General features: G+C 41.2%; 1 protein-coding gene across 2 annotated transcripts in view; it reads right to left on the bottom strand.

The window, feature by feature from the left end:
* LOC138616177 (multiple C2 and transmembrane domain-containing protein 2-like) overlaps window positions 1–16,778 on the bottom strand; it is a 36,924-nt gene that overhangs the window by 16,468 nt on the left and 3,678 nt on the right. The window contains exons 2-9 of one of the 2 annotated variants that reach the window (XM_069690300.1): window positions 12,308–12,887; window positions 9,299–9,352; window positions 7,491–7,608; window positions 5,042–5,184; window positions 4,500–4,576; window positions 3,114–3,228; window positions 2,935–2,967; window positions 1,345–1,515 (exon numbers count right to left, since the gene is read on the bottom strand). In XM_069690300.1, coding sequence (XP_069546401.1) covers window positions 1,345–1,515; window positions 2,935–2,967; window positions 3,114–3,228; window positions 4,500–4,576; window positions 5,042–5,184; window positions 7,491–7,608; window positions 9,299–9,352; window positions 12,308–12,835 — 1,239 coding nt within the window. In that variant the 5' untranslated portion in view covers window positions 12,836–12,887. The remainder of the gene's footprint in view (window positions 1–1,344; window positions 1,516–2,934; window positions 2,968–3,113; window positions 3,229–4,499; window positions 4,577–5,041; window positions 5,185–7,490; window positions 7,609–9,298; window positions 9,353–12,307; window positions 12,888–16,778) is intronic. The other variant, XM_069690301.1, reaches the window with a different exon arrangement.

Below are 16,778 nucleotides of genomic sequence, written 5' to 3'. Positions count from 1 at the left end.
TAAACAATACTGCCACTTACACTTTTTATTTATCAATTAACTTCATTTAAAGTGCGGTGAAGAGAAAAAATAAGCTGTTTTAGTTACTTCTACTTTATTTTCAGAAATACAGCCCTAAACCTGCAGCATCTCATCAGTTCAGAGCACCTGCTGCCATTTTTCTTCACCCCACTTCTTATGTTACTGTGCATTACTTGGTTTCCTGGCTTTGCTTGTTCATCAGAGGAATGGCTTTTTGGCTGTAAATCTTCCATTACTGTCCACATCTAAGGAGACTTCACTTGTCTAACAAGGCCTCACTTCTCATCTTCTAGTTTTGAAGAGACGTTAGCTTTCATCTGGTACACTCGGCTTTCCTCGGCCTGCTGCTCCATCACCAGACCTCAGCCCTGCCGGTTTCTTTGTGCTGCTGAAGAGGACCTTGGAGAGACACCTTGCTGATGCAAAGACAACCACCTAGTGTTTTGCTGCTGAGCTCACTCTTCATATATAATATTTTTTAAACTGGCATCTTTCACCCGGTTTTATACTGTTTCAGTGAATGATTTCAGTTCAACCTTCAAAATATATGTTGGTACTTTGCTGTTTTGTTTCTGGGAAAGTGATCTGCTATTTTTTTTTAAACAGTTTATGAATACCTCACTGGATGACCTCACTATTTGCAAAAGGAAAATATGATATTTCCTGTTGATACATTAATGTCGAAGATTTGTCTTAGGCTTTCTTTTCTTTACATGTGTTTTTGTGAAACATCCAAAGAGCCTAAACTTTTGCTGAGCCCTGTAGCTTTATTAATCATCTACATAAACTCCATTACATATCATGGACTGTAAATCGACTGTAAATTTGTGCAAGTCAGACACACTGTTTGGGTTCCTCGACCATCATGACTTACTCTCAGTGTGAACGCAAAGACTGGAGATTTGGTCTTTTTCTGCAAATATATTTCAATAAAAGTATTATAACTTCATTTGGACCAAATCATCGCAAAGTTTTCCATATCAACTGAAGAGGATCTTTATATTAGACTAATTTGTTGTGAGTAGATGTGGTGATCAAACACTTTTGACAAAGATCTCTTGAGCAATGGAAAACAAAAGTGGAGATAGGCTAATGGAGCATCTTCTACACAGTAAAATATAAAGAAGGTTTGAGAAAAAACAAGAAAATAAAAAGGGGTGAGGCAGTAAATAAATATAGTAGTTAGGAACTGAGTGTTTAGGTTTGGGATGAAAAGAGGAGCAGAGGAAGGGGAAAAGGGAATTGGGTTTGTAAATAACAATGACAAATAAAGAGGTGGAAGGGATTGGGAGAGATGTAAACTCTCACTCCTCCATCGGGTACCTTGCTTTTGTATCGCTGCTCTCCCAGTCTGAAGCGAACAAAGAGTTGCCCTCCTGGAGTGTCCAGCGGCAGCTCCTGACCCTCGACCAGAGTCACCGACACAACAGAAGTCCACAGCTGATTCTTCCTCAGCGTCTCTGATAAACGAAAGCTCTGAGGACTCCCTGCCGACTGCAAGAGACACACATGAGGAAAAGGTGGAAGAAAGGGGGGAGAGGCAGGGATACAAATCCCAAACTTGAGCTAACACTTCTATAAATCTAATTCTTTTTCTACTGATACACAAAAGCATGAAGTGCAGACAGAAGAGACAACAACCAAAAACAAACCAGTACCTTAAATAGAAAGGGGACTTTACCTCTATTACCTACACAATATACAACTTAAATCAGATGGCGACAAGCTTTGGACATTAAAACAGGCACAGCTGAATGAAACAGCATCATCTCCCCATTTCAATGAAAAGAGAATGACACTGATTCTTCATTTCACTGAGAGAAAGGAGAAGTTAAAGCCTGCAGTAGCTACAGTGCAGACAAGAATCTTGATTCCCATGTATGTATCCCACATTCAATCAATGCAGATCAAGCTGACACTGCTGTAATGTCTGCCACATGCACAGGCAAGAAATCGTGTTCCACTTAACAAGCAGCTACGCATGCACTTGGCAGACGACAGGAAGTATCTGAAGCAGCAGGAGAACATGCACTCTGGGGCCACTTTATTAGGTACACCTGTCCAGTAAAACAAATAACATCCAAACCCAGAATCATGGGATTGAAATGTAATCAATAAGCATGCCGAAACAGTCAAAGGCTGTTCTAACTAATGCAACCTTAAAAAAAAAAAAATAATAATAAAAAAAAGACAGATTGCATTCCTTCTACTTCCTCTAAATTACGCACATTCAGTTGGTTTGTTGCTTTAAAGTTACTTGGTCTCTAAGACGACTAACTTACAGTGGAAAATGTTTGCAAACTGTAGATAAAGTTGTAGCCGACATCAGAGGCAGCTTGCTGACTTGATGCCTCTTCTGTACGAGAGCTCCTCTTACACAGAGTTTAAGCTTTTATTATTAACTTTAAAATACAACTCTAAACACACAAGTTCAGTTTTGTATTAAGTCGGCATGAAAAAAAATCGGATTTATGCTGTTTTGGTTCTGCTCAGTTCCAGACTGACTGTTAATTGGTCTCAATGTTTCATCTTAAAACATGACATTGATCTGTTACATTTTCTTCAGGAGGCACCGGAGTCGAAAACGTGGTGATTTACTGCCCTCTTGTGACAAGAGACACAAATTATGTAGATCAACTTAAATACAGATAACTGCCAACATTAAAGTGAATCAGTTTGATTCATCAGACTTTTATCAGAAGGAGGTTAAACCCTAAGATAATGTCATTTTAACACAGATTCACCATTGTACAGACCAGACGATGAATCTTGTTTCATTATAGTTTTTTTAAAGTTTTTTTATCCCTGATGTAATCTAGTCTCTCTTTTATATTTGGCAGATATCTGCGTAAAGCTGGCCCCCATATGTGCTCCATAATGTCTGTCCAGTGTGCTCCATCCATCATGCCTTACCCTAATACTTCGTTTTCGTATTTGAGGCCACTTCTGCCACCAGGAGCGTGCATGTTAGGTGCAAAACATAATGACACTTAGGTTAGTAGGCTGTGGACAGAAATGTTACAGACAAATATAATATAATAAATCCAATGCACAGAAACATGCAGTGAATACACAGGGAAGCATGCACATACATTGCTTCTCTTGCTGTCTCTGTCTCTGAGTGACAGGCTCATGTCCACCAGCACAACGCCCATGTCCTCGTTCAGGCTGTTTGGATCGTCCAAGGGCAGACACAGCTCATTGACCCTGGGACAAAGTGCATAACAGCTGAAGTTAAACATGTCTAGATGAGAGACGGGCAGTCATGTGACATGGATGATGCATTAAATAGTTATTACTAGACACAACTGTACTGTATAGGGTTTGAACAAGCAGCACAGCAGTGCTACATGGTTAATGTGGGTTGTGAAAGCAGCTACAATAATGTTTAAACACACTGAGTTGCTACTTCATTATTATGTGCACCTCAGGAGTGTAATATAATACAATACAACAGCACTGCAGTAAATGTCACTTCTACCATGTTTAGTTATTTGACACAGAGTAAGAGAAGTGTTTAACACTCTGGACATTTTAAGGTTGTCAGTTAGTTGTATTATTTTATAACAGAGTGGTGTTGAAATTTAACGCAGTCAAATCAACACTTAAAGAAGCTTCATAAGGATACAGGTCTCTTCATTGCAGTTCTGTCATTGACTGTAATGTATTTCTGTGATTTCTACCGTGTTAAGTCAGTGTTTGGCCCTGAGTGCATGTGGAGGTGGGCTGCGGGTGACTGAGCTGGTTAAAAAGGTGTGCACTGCATTGCAGTATGTCATTTCTCTATTAACATTAGCTGTTCTATTTATTTTACATCCTTTATAACAGTACAGGTTTAAAGAGGAGTGGAGAAATGGGGAAAACCACACATACTACAACCCCGTACTATTTATGCATCATGTACTATTAGCACACACTAAAATAATGATCAACTAAAAGGACATTTAGTTCAGTATATTATAAAATATATTTCTGCTGTGAAATTTGTTCCTCAGTGAAACCTGCTACTACACTCTTAATGTAAATTAATGACCACACTTTAAAAAAAACCAACTAAATATCAACATGTCAGCCGAGTCGTGCTTCACCTGCTGGACTAATTAATGTTTGGGACAAATATAGTGGCTCACAGTAGCTTATTGCACATGCTGCCATTAGAATAAGCAACAAGAAATGTGACAGATATGTTTGAGGTAATGTAAAAACAGCAGTTTCATTACTTGTCCACCAGAGAGCGCATTTTCACTTACACTTTAACAAGTTCAGTTATTTAAAAATGTTGTAAATGAATACATTAAAAATTTATAATTTAATGTATTTACGTAAAGATCCGATTTTTTTTTTTTTACTGTCAAATATCAGATTTTAAGCCTCAAAAACAGTATCAGCCCATTTACAATCTAAACACGAACAGTTTTCACTCCATCTGCCTTCAACACACGAGATCCTTCACTCCACCAGTTTACCACCACACTCACTTGTCTGTCTCCAGATCAGTCAGGAGGACACGAGCAGAGCCCATGAAGTCATCAGTTGTCAGGTCGCGGTCGTATACCTACAGTGTACGTCATATCAAACAAGAGGCTGTTCAGAGAAAGAGCATCATGGAGACAGTTCAGGTTATAACAACCGGCTGACTGTAGAGTATCTGTTGAACCTCTCACAATGTGATCGCTGTTGTTTTGTAGTGTTTTTATTTTAATTCCAGAGACACAAGTTTTCATCATAAATTCAATTTACTGATAAAATATTGCAAGATGGAAAACATGCATCAGTTTTCTTGAAAAAGCAAACTCTCACGACAGACAGATTTTCATTTTAACACTTAATTCATGTTAATTATTCCCACACAGCTGCAGATCAGACCTCCTTCATGAATGGCTGAGGCTACACAACTTGAGGTGCAATCAAGGTAATTCCCCCTAAAGCACTGCGCAATGCAAACACTCTTAATATCGAGTGAAAAACATAAACCCTTATAGAGAAGCTCCACATGATGAATCTCTGACTGAGAGGTTACCTTGATGTAAAGTTTCTGATTCAGATCCTTCACAGGGAAAGAGAAGGACTCGTTCCACGTAGGGTTGAGGTTTTTATAAACCACTTTGCTTTTGTAGAACGTTTTTCCGTCCAATTTGAATTTCACGTACGGGTCGCTGGTACCTGAAAATCAACATGATAAAAAAAATATGTATATTTACTGCTCAAACTGGTAGGGGGTTTAGATGTGTTGCGAAACATCACACAAAACACATTACTGATGGAGATAACTTTGCTACTGTAGAGTAAACATTAAATCCCAGATGATGATTTTACCTCAACCTGAAAATAAGATCATAAGGTTTTAAAACCTGAACTAAATAAGCAGACTTCAGTCATGCCACAGAATATTCCTCCTGAGTTGTAAAAGCTTTGGTTTCTGAATTTCTGAACTGATGGCACATCACAACTCTTCAAAGAACACAGTTGACTTGTCATTAAGACTGACCAATGAAATGACACTGCTTCAAAGTCCCAAACCAGATTTATAAATAGTCATCTCCCCTCTTTTCTTTACTTCTAGGTAAATGTGCTGGTTTCCAGTAAAAGGGAGGCCTGACTTGCTCACAGTGTCATCTCTCATGTGTTAGTGTGGAGGATGTGGTTTTTTTCTTTGGTGTTTTTCACTCCCCAAATGATGGGACCACAACTTCCTGAATCAATAACCAATCAGATTTAAACTTCCACTGCGAAAGATGACAGCAACAGGAAACTTTGTATTTGTTTGTTTACATGTGTTTCTTCTGAACACTGTGACGGCTGTAGGCAGAGCAACGTGAAACAATGACGGTACCAGGATTCAGAATACACAACTCTTACTTTCTTATGCACTTTTATGAATATGCTTTCATATTTTTATATATTTTGTTGCTAATCAGTCAAATAATTTGCACTTCAAACGACTAGGTGAGGGCAGCAGTCTACCAAACAGTCATATACTCCTTGGCATTTATATCCATAACTGTTAGCACATGCTACGAATACTGTGTGTAATCTGATTGCACACAAAAAAATAAAAGGTTGATCGTGTGCTGCGTTTAAAGACCATACAGTCTTTCATGAAACCAAAACCTCCTTCCTCTTGATCGTCCCCTTCATTGTCTGTACTATCTCCACCCTGTCTGGTTGTGTAAAAACGCAGCTACACAACAGAGACAAAAGGAACCCAAGCACATGCCAGGAGTGAAAGGCCCGGTGGATTGAATGTTGGGGTGCGGCTCAGACAGGTTTTAATACGCTGGGAGGAATTTTGGCCAGGCTGTTGCAGGAGCTGCACAGACAACCTGACAGTCTGCTGTCTTTGGTGTCCCTGGACTCAAGAACATGGTGCGTCATCAAACAAGACATTCCTGGCCATCATAAACGAGGCAAGGCTAAACACACACACACACTGAGGCCGGTGCCAGCCAAAAACACACACACACACACACACACACACACACACACACACACACACACACACACACACACACACACACACACACACACACACACACACACACACACACACACACACACACACACACACACACTGAGTGGGATATTTCCTGATAGCTTCAAACATCAGAAAACTCTTGTCACAGCTCATGTAATTGTAAATGTTTAGTAGATTTAGGACATCAACTCAGATACGTGTGGCAACAAGAGAAGACAATTGGTATAACAATAGCAGCACTCATTCATTTGGACAGACATGCACACAGAGGCGTGATGACGTAGGTGACAAACCGACAGGAGTAAACCACAATATACAAATGTGAGAAATGAACCATGTGAAAAAGAAATGACGTAATACAGAGACTATGCTGGGGAACTTTAATAGGGGTGCCGTTGATGACATGGCAGGACAGCAGCGCTGGCTTCATGCGTGTCCTGTTTCAGAGCTCGTGAAGCTTTCAGGTAGAAATCATATGGACAGAAATAGTTGAGCAGCAAGCAGGGAAGTTAAAATGACAAAGTTGTCATCAAACAGTAATCTTCAGATTGAGGATGGGAGGGCAAATCATTCATCAACAACATCATTACACAACCGTACTTCTCATTTTCTGCCGTGCTTCCCTACAATGTAAAGTATTGTTTGCTTCCACATCGACCCAGTTTCCTTATTCTGATCATTAAGGTATTATTTTACTTCTGTTAATTTAGTGCTGTTTGCAAAATGTCCCTCAAAATGTGTTTTAATATCTACCTACATGATCTACAGTGTGTCTGTAGTGCTACTGGACTCGACTCCTGCAGCTGCAACCTGCTGTGTACAATATACCCAAACAAAGAGCCCAAGTATAGATTGTATTATTCACGTGTGTAATATGATCTTCCCTATCGTCCAGAAGTATTATGTGTGTCAGCTTATTACTATGCACACAGATGGTAAAGCTAATACAGTGAGTCATGGCAGAGTTGTGGCCGTGCTGAGAGGAGGTTCTCACCACAGCGGTCCCGGATCACCAGGTTACGTCCTTCCTTCAGGTTGATGGTGAGCAGGAAGGACCTGGGAGGATCTCTGATGTGCTCTGACGCACTCACAGTCTCGTTCCCCATCTCGCACTGAACACACAGATCAGTCCATTACTTACACTACCAGTTGTAGCAAAGCAGCAGTACACACGATAACATCTGGATCTTCTCTGAAAGCCAACAGCTCAGTCATGTGGATATTCATACATTTAAAGTGTGATTTAAAAAGTTCAGAGACTGTTCCTGTTGCGCATAAAATGTTGTGTCACTCTTGGGGAAGCTGCAACAGGAGCCAACAACAATGAAGCAATGAGCCGGGCAAAGATGCTTTAGTGGTATTTGTGTTTCAAGAGGAGCAGAATGTCACTGACTAAGACCACAAAAGGAATCAGGTCAGAAGCAACCAGGTGAGTTTTCTTTGACATTGGCAGAGTTGTGCACCCTGAATTTGTCCCCCAGGGTCGGACTGTTAACGCCGACTCCTACTGTGATGTTCTGAGGCGTCTGAGGGAAAACATTCTTTGCAAATGAGCTGACCCTTGTGGGGCGAAGGCACTTGGGTTCTCCAACATGACAACATGCCGGCTCGCAGCACGCTGAAAACGTCCGAGTTTCTCACCCTCAACAGCTCCATCGTTGGTTCCCACCGGCCCTACTCGCAGGTTTTTAGATTCCAGCGACTTCTCTCTTTTCCCCAAAAACTTGACAGAAAATATGATGTGCACTCTGTGCTCAACCTTCTATGGTGAAATCACATATGCACACATCAGTAATCACAAGAACCAATCAGGTGCTGATGCTGATTAAGCGATGTAACTTTGACGAAGGTTATTGCTTCCTGCTGCGTGCACGTGACTGCACAGTGCAGCGTTTGCGTGCAACAGGAACCCTCTTGGAACTTTTTGATAGGACTTTCATACTCTACTGTTGAATTCAATGAGTTCGAAATCTGTCCAGACATTTGATACCGGCCAGACTTATTTCTGTCAATAAAAATAATTTTTCAGGGGTTTAAAGCACAGAGGTTTTTTTTTTGTTGGTTTTTTTTGTAATTCCAATGCTACATTATTGGTGTTTTCAATATTGTTCTTGTTATGAGCATTAACCACAACATTATGACGAAGAGGATGACTGACTTTTTGTTTGGTTGTACTTTCACTTCATTTCAAAGTCACATTATCAACATGCTGAAATTTTATTCTTCATTTTGAACATTTTATTGCATCATTTTGGCTAAACTCTCCACTGCTGTTCCTGTTGAAGCACACCACACTGAAGGCTGTAAGCAGTTGTGTTCTGCTTACAGTCGTGCTGCTTCCTGTCCGTGCAATGGATTATTTAATCACTATTAAGCCTCTCCACCAAATCATGCACCTCTCAGTGAATAAACCGAATCATCCGGCTCAGCGTCACTCCCAACCCTGACCGACCACAAAAGTCAGGACGACAAATACTAAACTACAAGCAGCCTACTGTCCCATTCTGTCCTGAACAGGGAACAATAATCCTGAATTAAACTCTGACACGAGTGTCTGTCAGCCAAAACACAATGCTGCTGTCTGCAGGACATAAAAAAAAACACCAACGCAACGCTGCCTCTTCACAGAAACAGTCCTTCTAACCACAGAGACGTAGCTCAGGATAAAACTACAGACCTACAACTTTTCAGACATTATTTCTGAGATAGACATTATAAAGAATATTAAAATTATATCAGTACAAAATCAATCATATTTACAGAATCTGCCAAATAAATGCCTTAATTGGAAGGAGCACTTACATGTTGGTTGTCTCCATCCTTTACCAGGTCACCGTTGGAATCATGATGCTCAAACTGTGGAGACAAAGATAAAGACTTTTTAAGAAATGTATCATGTGATACTGTCTGAAGAAGGTTATATAAGCATGTAAAGTCCCAGATGATGAACGAGAAAAGTTTCAGTCCCCTGATCAGCTAAAGATGCAGGAACTGGGCTCGCTGGTATTTCGACCAGAAGCACAAGTCCTCTGAGCATTTATTAAAAATTCCTGTCCTGGGGACTGAACCCAGTTAACCCAAACAGCTTCATCAGGAAAAGAGAATTTTATTTTCTGCTCTCTTTCTTTCCTGTGCAATTTGCTCAAAGGCACATTGAATATTTTTTCTTTATAAAAATTGAAAAATCTAGAAAAAGTTGCAATTCTTTCCTCCATAGCTGTGTCCACAAATATTTAATACATTACACATCATTTACAGATGTTTTGGGACCCTGACATATAATATGGACGAGTCACACAACAAGGCGTTGCAATAATGTCAGTGTGTTGGAATGAAGACAAGAATGATCCTTTTCCTGTTTTGTTTCTTTATTCTCTGACGTGGTTTCCACTGAACCTGCTCCGAGGCCCTCGGGGGCAAACACAAGCAGCCGGCCCCCGACTGGACCACTCGGTTTTCACACTGTGCACAATACGTAGTCAAATCAATTTGACTGATCTAAAAACTAGACAAAGACAAGACCAACAGGACGAAGCCATGCTAGAAGCTCTGGGAGACCCACTGCTGCTACATGCTAATGTCAGAATGCTAACATGCTTATGTTTGGGAGGTGCAATGTTTACCATGTTTACCATGTTTACCATCTTAGTTTATTGTGTTAGCACCATAGAATTGGCTAATTAGCACGTAACAAAATACAGAAGCTGATGGGAACCGTTTTAAGGTATTTGGTCAAAACTTAGAACTATTAAAAAGAAAACTAGAATTTGGCCTGACGATGGTGCATAACATGTTCAGTGATCAGCAAAGTGATTATAATTCATCCTTGGGGCAGCATGAATATTTCACAGCAATCTGTTGAGATAGTTCACTAAAACCCCATCTGGCACATGTTGAAATATAGCATTACTGATGATGTTTGAGGTTACCACAGGTTGTCCTCTTGACATGGAGCGAGAGTTTTACGTAACAAATGCGTATGTCAACATATCGAAGGTGTGGTGAAAAGGCATCAAACAACATTTCCGTATTTGCCGTCATGGTGTGGCAACACATTCGTTTATCTGAGGAGAACAAATGTGACTCGCGTCTTCACCTGACCGACTGCACTGTGGCCACACCCCCCTCTCATCTGACCCCGACCCACGGTGAAGAAATATTGAGGGATTCAAAATAATGCACCATTAAAAAGGACAAAAATACCAAAGTAAATGATTTAACTGTTAAAAAACTATTGACCATGAAAGACTGATCTATTTGTGTGTTAAAGTTAGAGAATCCCGTCATCCACTGTGAATTACAGGTCTGTTTTGGACCACCCCTCGAGTTTCCCCTTGTTTCCCCTCCTGAGAAGTTTACAGATGTCACTCATCCTCTGAGAACACCACTTAACACCCTTCTCTCGACAGGACTTTTGCAGCTTTTATTGAACAAATTCATTATGTGATGACGCCGCTTTTCAATCTCTCAGTGAACAAGACCGGATGTGTTGATCCTCTGATGGCGAGCTCACTTCTGGTCTGCCCGATCGCGCTTTAGATGCAACTGATCCCGTTTCTGCAAAGTGTTTTAGAGTCCCTGCACTGCCGCCTTAGAAACCTTTAATCCAGCCACGATATGATTCTCAGAAAGCCTTTTTCTTTTCAGAACAGTCTGTCACTTGGCTCTGATGTTTACCACTATCACAATACCGCTTACTCAGCAATGTTCTGCTAGAAATTTGAGGCACAGCCATATTTATAAAAAGTGAACAATAGCTGCAGGGTAATTTACATAAACAAGCCTCTGATCAGTCAATCAAATTCAGCCCGAGCGTTGCCTGAACGCTGCTTCAATAGCAGAGAAACAACTTAAGGAAAGCCGACCTTTTGTATAAAGGAGCATACATGGTCACTGCTGCAAACTTACTGCAATTTGATTGCCGATTTAGAACTAGTGCAGAATCTGACATATTTTACATGTCAGAACATGTTGTGTTTCTAACTCCTCAAACTTACTAATTATTCCCAGTTTACATGATAAAATATAACAGATTTGTGCATGGTCTTATACTTCTGGACCCCGCTTTATACGTCAGACTTATTGAATATTGAATCAAAGATGCAGATACAGCTGCATCAAAAGGTCTTTCACAGCCTTGCTGCAGGTCTGTGAATTGATCTGCTGATGTCTCCGATGGTGTTCTTGCCTTCGTTGTTTTGTTAAAATGTGAAATGAGGCAGCAAATGCATAAACGATGTTTACATTGTGGCAGTCATGACCTGTGTTACATATAAATAAAATAAATCCCTTGGGCAGGACCAAACAGGGCCATGTTTATTCATCCTTTAGGTTTTTTTTTTTTTTTTTACCTTTGAAAACACAGAATACAAGCAAGACTTGAATTTAACGCAGTCAGTTTAAAGTAACAATCATTGATTTCTGATTGATTTTCTTTGAAATAAATGTTGAGTGTAACAATGTTGCAACGATGCGTCCTCAGATCTGATAGCACAGCAGTAAAACAAACACACACAGGCACAGTTTATGCAGTGCTGCCGTAAACTATTGATTTTGGATGTCGCTCCAGTATCCAGCTCCTCCAAGTTAAACTTTGTACGTCTTGTGTAAATACACCCGACACCCACCTAAGTACAATAAACCATCCAAGTCATTATAAGTCCCTATCTTTTTACCTGGGTGTTACAGGGCACCTAAATACCACCTTATTCTGCTGTCGCTGGTGACAACTGTATAAAAGTTGTTAAATAGCACAGGGAAACATGAAGAAAAGTGAAGAGACAATACTTGGAGACCAAAATGTTTCTGTACCCGAGAGCCATCCTGGGAACTCTCCGCAGCGGGGACGTCCCGGCTGTAGACGGTCATCATCTCGGGCAGGGCCAGCTCCTCAGCCTCCATGCCTCCTGCAGGTCTGTAGTACGTCTCCGGAGAGCTCTTCTCTTCTCCACACAGACTGTTGAAGGACTCCTGGGAGGAAGCCCAGTCTGTGCAGTCTGCAGGCACGATCAGTCTGTGTTCACTCCTCCCAGCTCCTCCACCAGCTGCTCCCACGTTCAGGCCACTCCCGCCTGCTCCTGGGCGTCTAGCCGACTTGATAAACGGTGTGGAGGGGTTGCTGTAGCTGGGAGTGTTGTACTGCTGGAGCTGCGTGTCGGAGGACACGGGAGTGTAGTCCCGCCTCATGTCCCTTATGTCGGGGACGGAGGAGCTCATCCGGTGGTCCATGGTGTGATCGAGCTGGACGGCTGGCTTGTTGTGGCTCGTCCTGCCTCGCCGAAGGTGTGGCAGGACCTTCTGGCGGAGATGCCGCAGGACGCCGGGCTTCTTGGAGTCCATGATGGGAGGGAGGTTCTGTCTGTGTCTAAGATCTGGACATCACTGACAGCGACTGTGAAAAGAGATAGAAAGAAAGAGGGGAGTCGATCAGTCATAGATCTACAGATATGACGGATCAAGCTGCGCGTCATCAATCATGTCATGTCATGTTCTTAGTCAAAACCAGCTCAGAAATTCTCTTGCTACTCTTACTACTACACAACCATTAAAAAGATGTTGGCATTTATGTGGAAATTTAAAAAAGTATATCTTTAAAAGTCTGGAAATGTAATATTTTACCTTATATTCCCTCTAAAATGACAAGCAGAAAACCATTAGGAAGAAACTGAATACAGTGACTTTTACTGCTATTTTATTGCTTTCTATTATTCTACTATTATATATTGCTTCCTGTATGCTGCTGTAGCGAAAAAATTTCCCCTCGGGGATTAATAAAGTAACTACCTAACCTAACCTTTTATTCTCAAGACTTGTAATTGTTCAACGTGTTCCCGCTATCACCTTCATTATTAATCTTTACTGTAAAGTTAGCACCCACTGGGCTTTTACACATTATATTACATTGCACAAACAATGTGACATGTGTGATCATGTCAGAATTTATTCCTTATTTACAGCAGGTCTAATGTCGTTGTTGGAAAAGGAACAAAAAAACAAAAAGGAAGAAGGAAAAGGGGGAAGAATGTTTCAGCAAACCACAAAGTAAACAGTCCTGATCATTACCTCATGACAGCTCACATTAATAAATCAATCTTCTGTGTCAGATGCCAAAATACCAATAACAAAATGTATTCAAGCAGGACATTTTAAATTCATCTATTGTAAAAATCCTTCGTACTGGAATCTCAGAAACGAGGTAAACTCCAGGAACGAACTTACAGCATGTGGAGCGGAAACACTGCAATAAAAAGGAGCTCGTTACAGCAGATATTAACAAGAGCAGTGTTTAATCAAAAGTATGGTGGCTCTGCACTGCAACATAACAAAATACAAACAAGTTATGAGAAAAGATCACCACTTTGACAATACAGGCATTTTATAAAAAAAGATGTTTCAAAACACAGCCAAGACCTTAAATGCTTAAATGTTGAGCAATAAAATGATTCGTAATTTTGAAATAGGCAATAAATACAGCAATCAGCCAAAATACAGACAAGCTAAAATCCCTGTATCCATCTGTACAAACCTTCATTAAAACTTATTTACTCAATAATATCAACTGTCTCCATGTTAAACACAGCAGCAGCAGTGCAGATATAGTTCAATAATAGATCAACCAAGACATTAATAACACCATGAACACCTTAACTCAGCATACTTGTATGTGATACCATAGGTGCGGTTGTCTAAAATTACAAGGTGGCAACAAAAGGCCTTCATGAACTTCTGCATTGCAGGTATTCTGCTCAGAGGTTTGCTTGAACTCATTTGTGGACTGAAGCCACAACGTGTTTAATGCTTTGTTCCTTCAGCTTTTGTGTGCATATTTGGCCGAGTCATCCGTCATTCGCTCACAGGTTACCCACTGCTTAAGTTAATGCATTAACAATGAAATGTACAAAGAAGGAGAGGACAAAGCATCGTGTGGCGTGTTATTAAAGCCGTCATCTCTCTGAATGATCGCTGCAATACAAACAGCAGCATGACCTGCCCAGCGCTCCTGACAAAACCCGATTCTGTAAAACAAGCAGCTGCTGTAAGCCTCTTACCAGCTTCTCAGTTTGTATTGTCATTAACTGCAGCCGAAGACTGCTGCCTTGTTATCAGCTGATGAAGAGATGTGTGGGAACAGAGGGAGGAGACGGATCGAGAAACAAGACAAGGGGCGGTGTGACAAAATTCACAAAGGTTATGACGGATATCATTTAATGTTGAGAGTCTATGAGACACCTAATTTCAGACACTGACAGCAAACCTAAGTTGTCACTTGCATATTATTTCCAAAATAAATGTTTGCAGATGTGAAAAGTAGTTTTTGCTGATATTAGTCAAAAACAATGTATTTCTACTTCTAGTGTTGAGAAAGTGAGCAAACCGATGACTTCCAAATCTGCAGCTTAGATTGGAAACTGCAGCGTGACCCAAATATGAGGATTAGATGGTGGATCGCTGAAACTGTGGGAGACACAGAGGACGAGGACCACTATAAGCCTGATGGTGGTTCTCTCTATTATTCAAGTGATGACTTACGGTTGTTGTAGTTCATCCAAAGTGTAGTCGTTATCATTATCTAACCGTTTCAACAGCTGTTGAAATGGTTACAAAATATTCAGGTTTAAAATTTTAAAGCCAAAGTGATATAAAAAAATTTTAAAAAATGTCCAACCTCTCCTCCAGTATTCTTGTGTTAAGTGTTACACTTCTCACATGCTCAATGCGTGTTTATGCCAAGGTCACACCCTTTCATTTTCTTGTCAAACATTCAACTATTTTTGATGACTCAGTTTGACTTGCAGGTACCGAGCAGAGCATTGTCACAGCAGGAGGTGTGTGTTTGGGGATCAGCTGGTAAAAAAAAGGTTACACTCTAATCCCTGACCCAACAGCGAAGGAGAGAGTGGAGGTCTGCAGTGTGTTACTGCTGGTGTTACCGCTGCGTGGCTGACTGTCTGTCACAGAGGATCTTCTGATGCAACTACTGTCAACAATGGTAATTCTTTTGCCCCAGTGCATGCTGGTAAGCCATCACACAGGCCTACACAGTAAGCTTCATGACGATTGGCTCCCTGGCAGACACGCGTTGGACGGATCAGACAGACGGTTTAACTGCCGTTCAGCTGGACATGTGCTCGTTCGGACAGACACAGAAATCTAGTTCGTCTCTGCTTCAACATCCTGTTAAGAGGCCTTACTTGGTCCTCTTCTCAACGGCAGCTACGCCAGTCAGATGCTAAGTGACGGAGCCAATGGCGCACATCGTTTTCGGCAGCAGCAGGCATCCGTTTTCAGAGAAAGAGCTCGTGGGAAAAAAAACACCACAGAGGTGATCGTATTTGGAGGAGCTGGGGAGGAGCAAGTTGGTGGATCTGACTCAATCTGATTGGGAACCCGATGACTTTATGTCCGCCTGCAGCAGAAACCTGACTGCAACGCATCAATACCTGGCGCTTTTTGAGGCCTGATATCTAATGAATGATGGGATGATTTTCAGACGGACTGACAGAAAACAAATAGGAAGGAGGGACTTTAGTGAATCGCACCATTATGACAAGTGGAACATATTTATTAGGGCCCGAGCACCGATGGTGCGAAAGCCCTTTTGTTATTCAAGGAATTACTTTTCTCGTTCCTTGTTAATATTCTTACGTAAAGTGATTTTCCTTTTTGGAGGCTTTATCATTTTCAAAAACTCATGAAAGTGGAGACACGTATGTCTCCCGGTGAAAAATTTCATATTCTAGTGGAGTCGCGAGTGGGCGCGGCCAAACGGCTCGAGAGCGCCCCCTGAAGAGATGCCCCGGCGCCCACATTTACCTAAATTCACCATTACGTCAACTCCACAGGAAGTCCACCATTTTTTATTTAGTCGCCATTTTGGGCGATTCTGACATGTTGTACTTTGTCGAACTCCTCCGAGGGATTTTGTTGCACCGACTTGAATTTTGTTTCTATGGATAGATAACATGTTTGGGATTAAATCTTATCAAAATAATTAGTTTTCGTCGATGTGTGTGCCCGTAAAGAGGCGGCCATTCTGAGCGTCTCGCCATGAAACTACGAGTGACTTTAAATCTGATGTACATGGACCGACCTTCTCCAAACATCACAGGTATGATAACAGCCCCGCCCTGAACACCCCTGTGGGGGAATATTCGCTCATAGTCATAGCGCCCCCTGTTGGCCACTGGAAATGACACTTTTCATACTTTCACGTTCTACGTCGAGCTGGTTGATCCCATGAACGTAAAGTCGGGTCACAATAACCTGAACATGTAGTTGATGA

The sequence above is a fragment of the Brachyistius frenatus genome, unplaced genomic scaffold (assembly GCF_029030835.1).
Source record: "Brachyistius frenatus isolate BFR_SWC_R1_liver_20210118 unplaced genomic scaffold, ASM2903083v1 Contig_9, whole genome shotgun sequence".
In the NCBI taxonomy this organism is placed as follows: Eukaryota; Metazoa; Chordata; class Actinopteri; family Embiotocidae; genus Brachyistius; species Brachyistius frenatus.
This window is presented reverse-complemented; position numbering and strand designations above follow the sequence as displayed.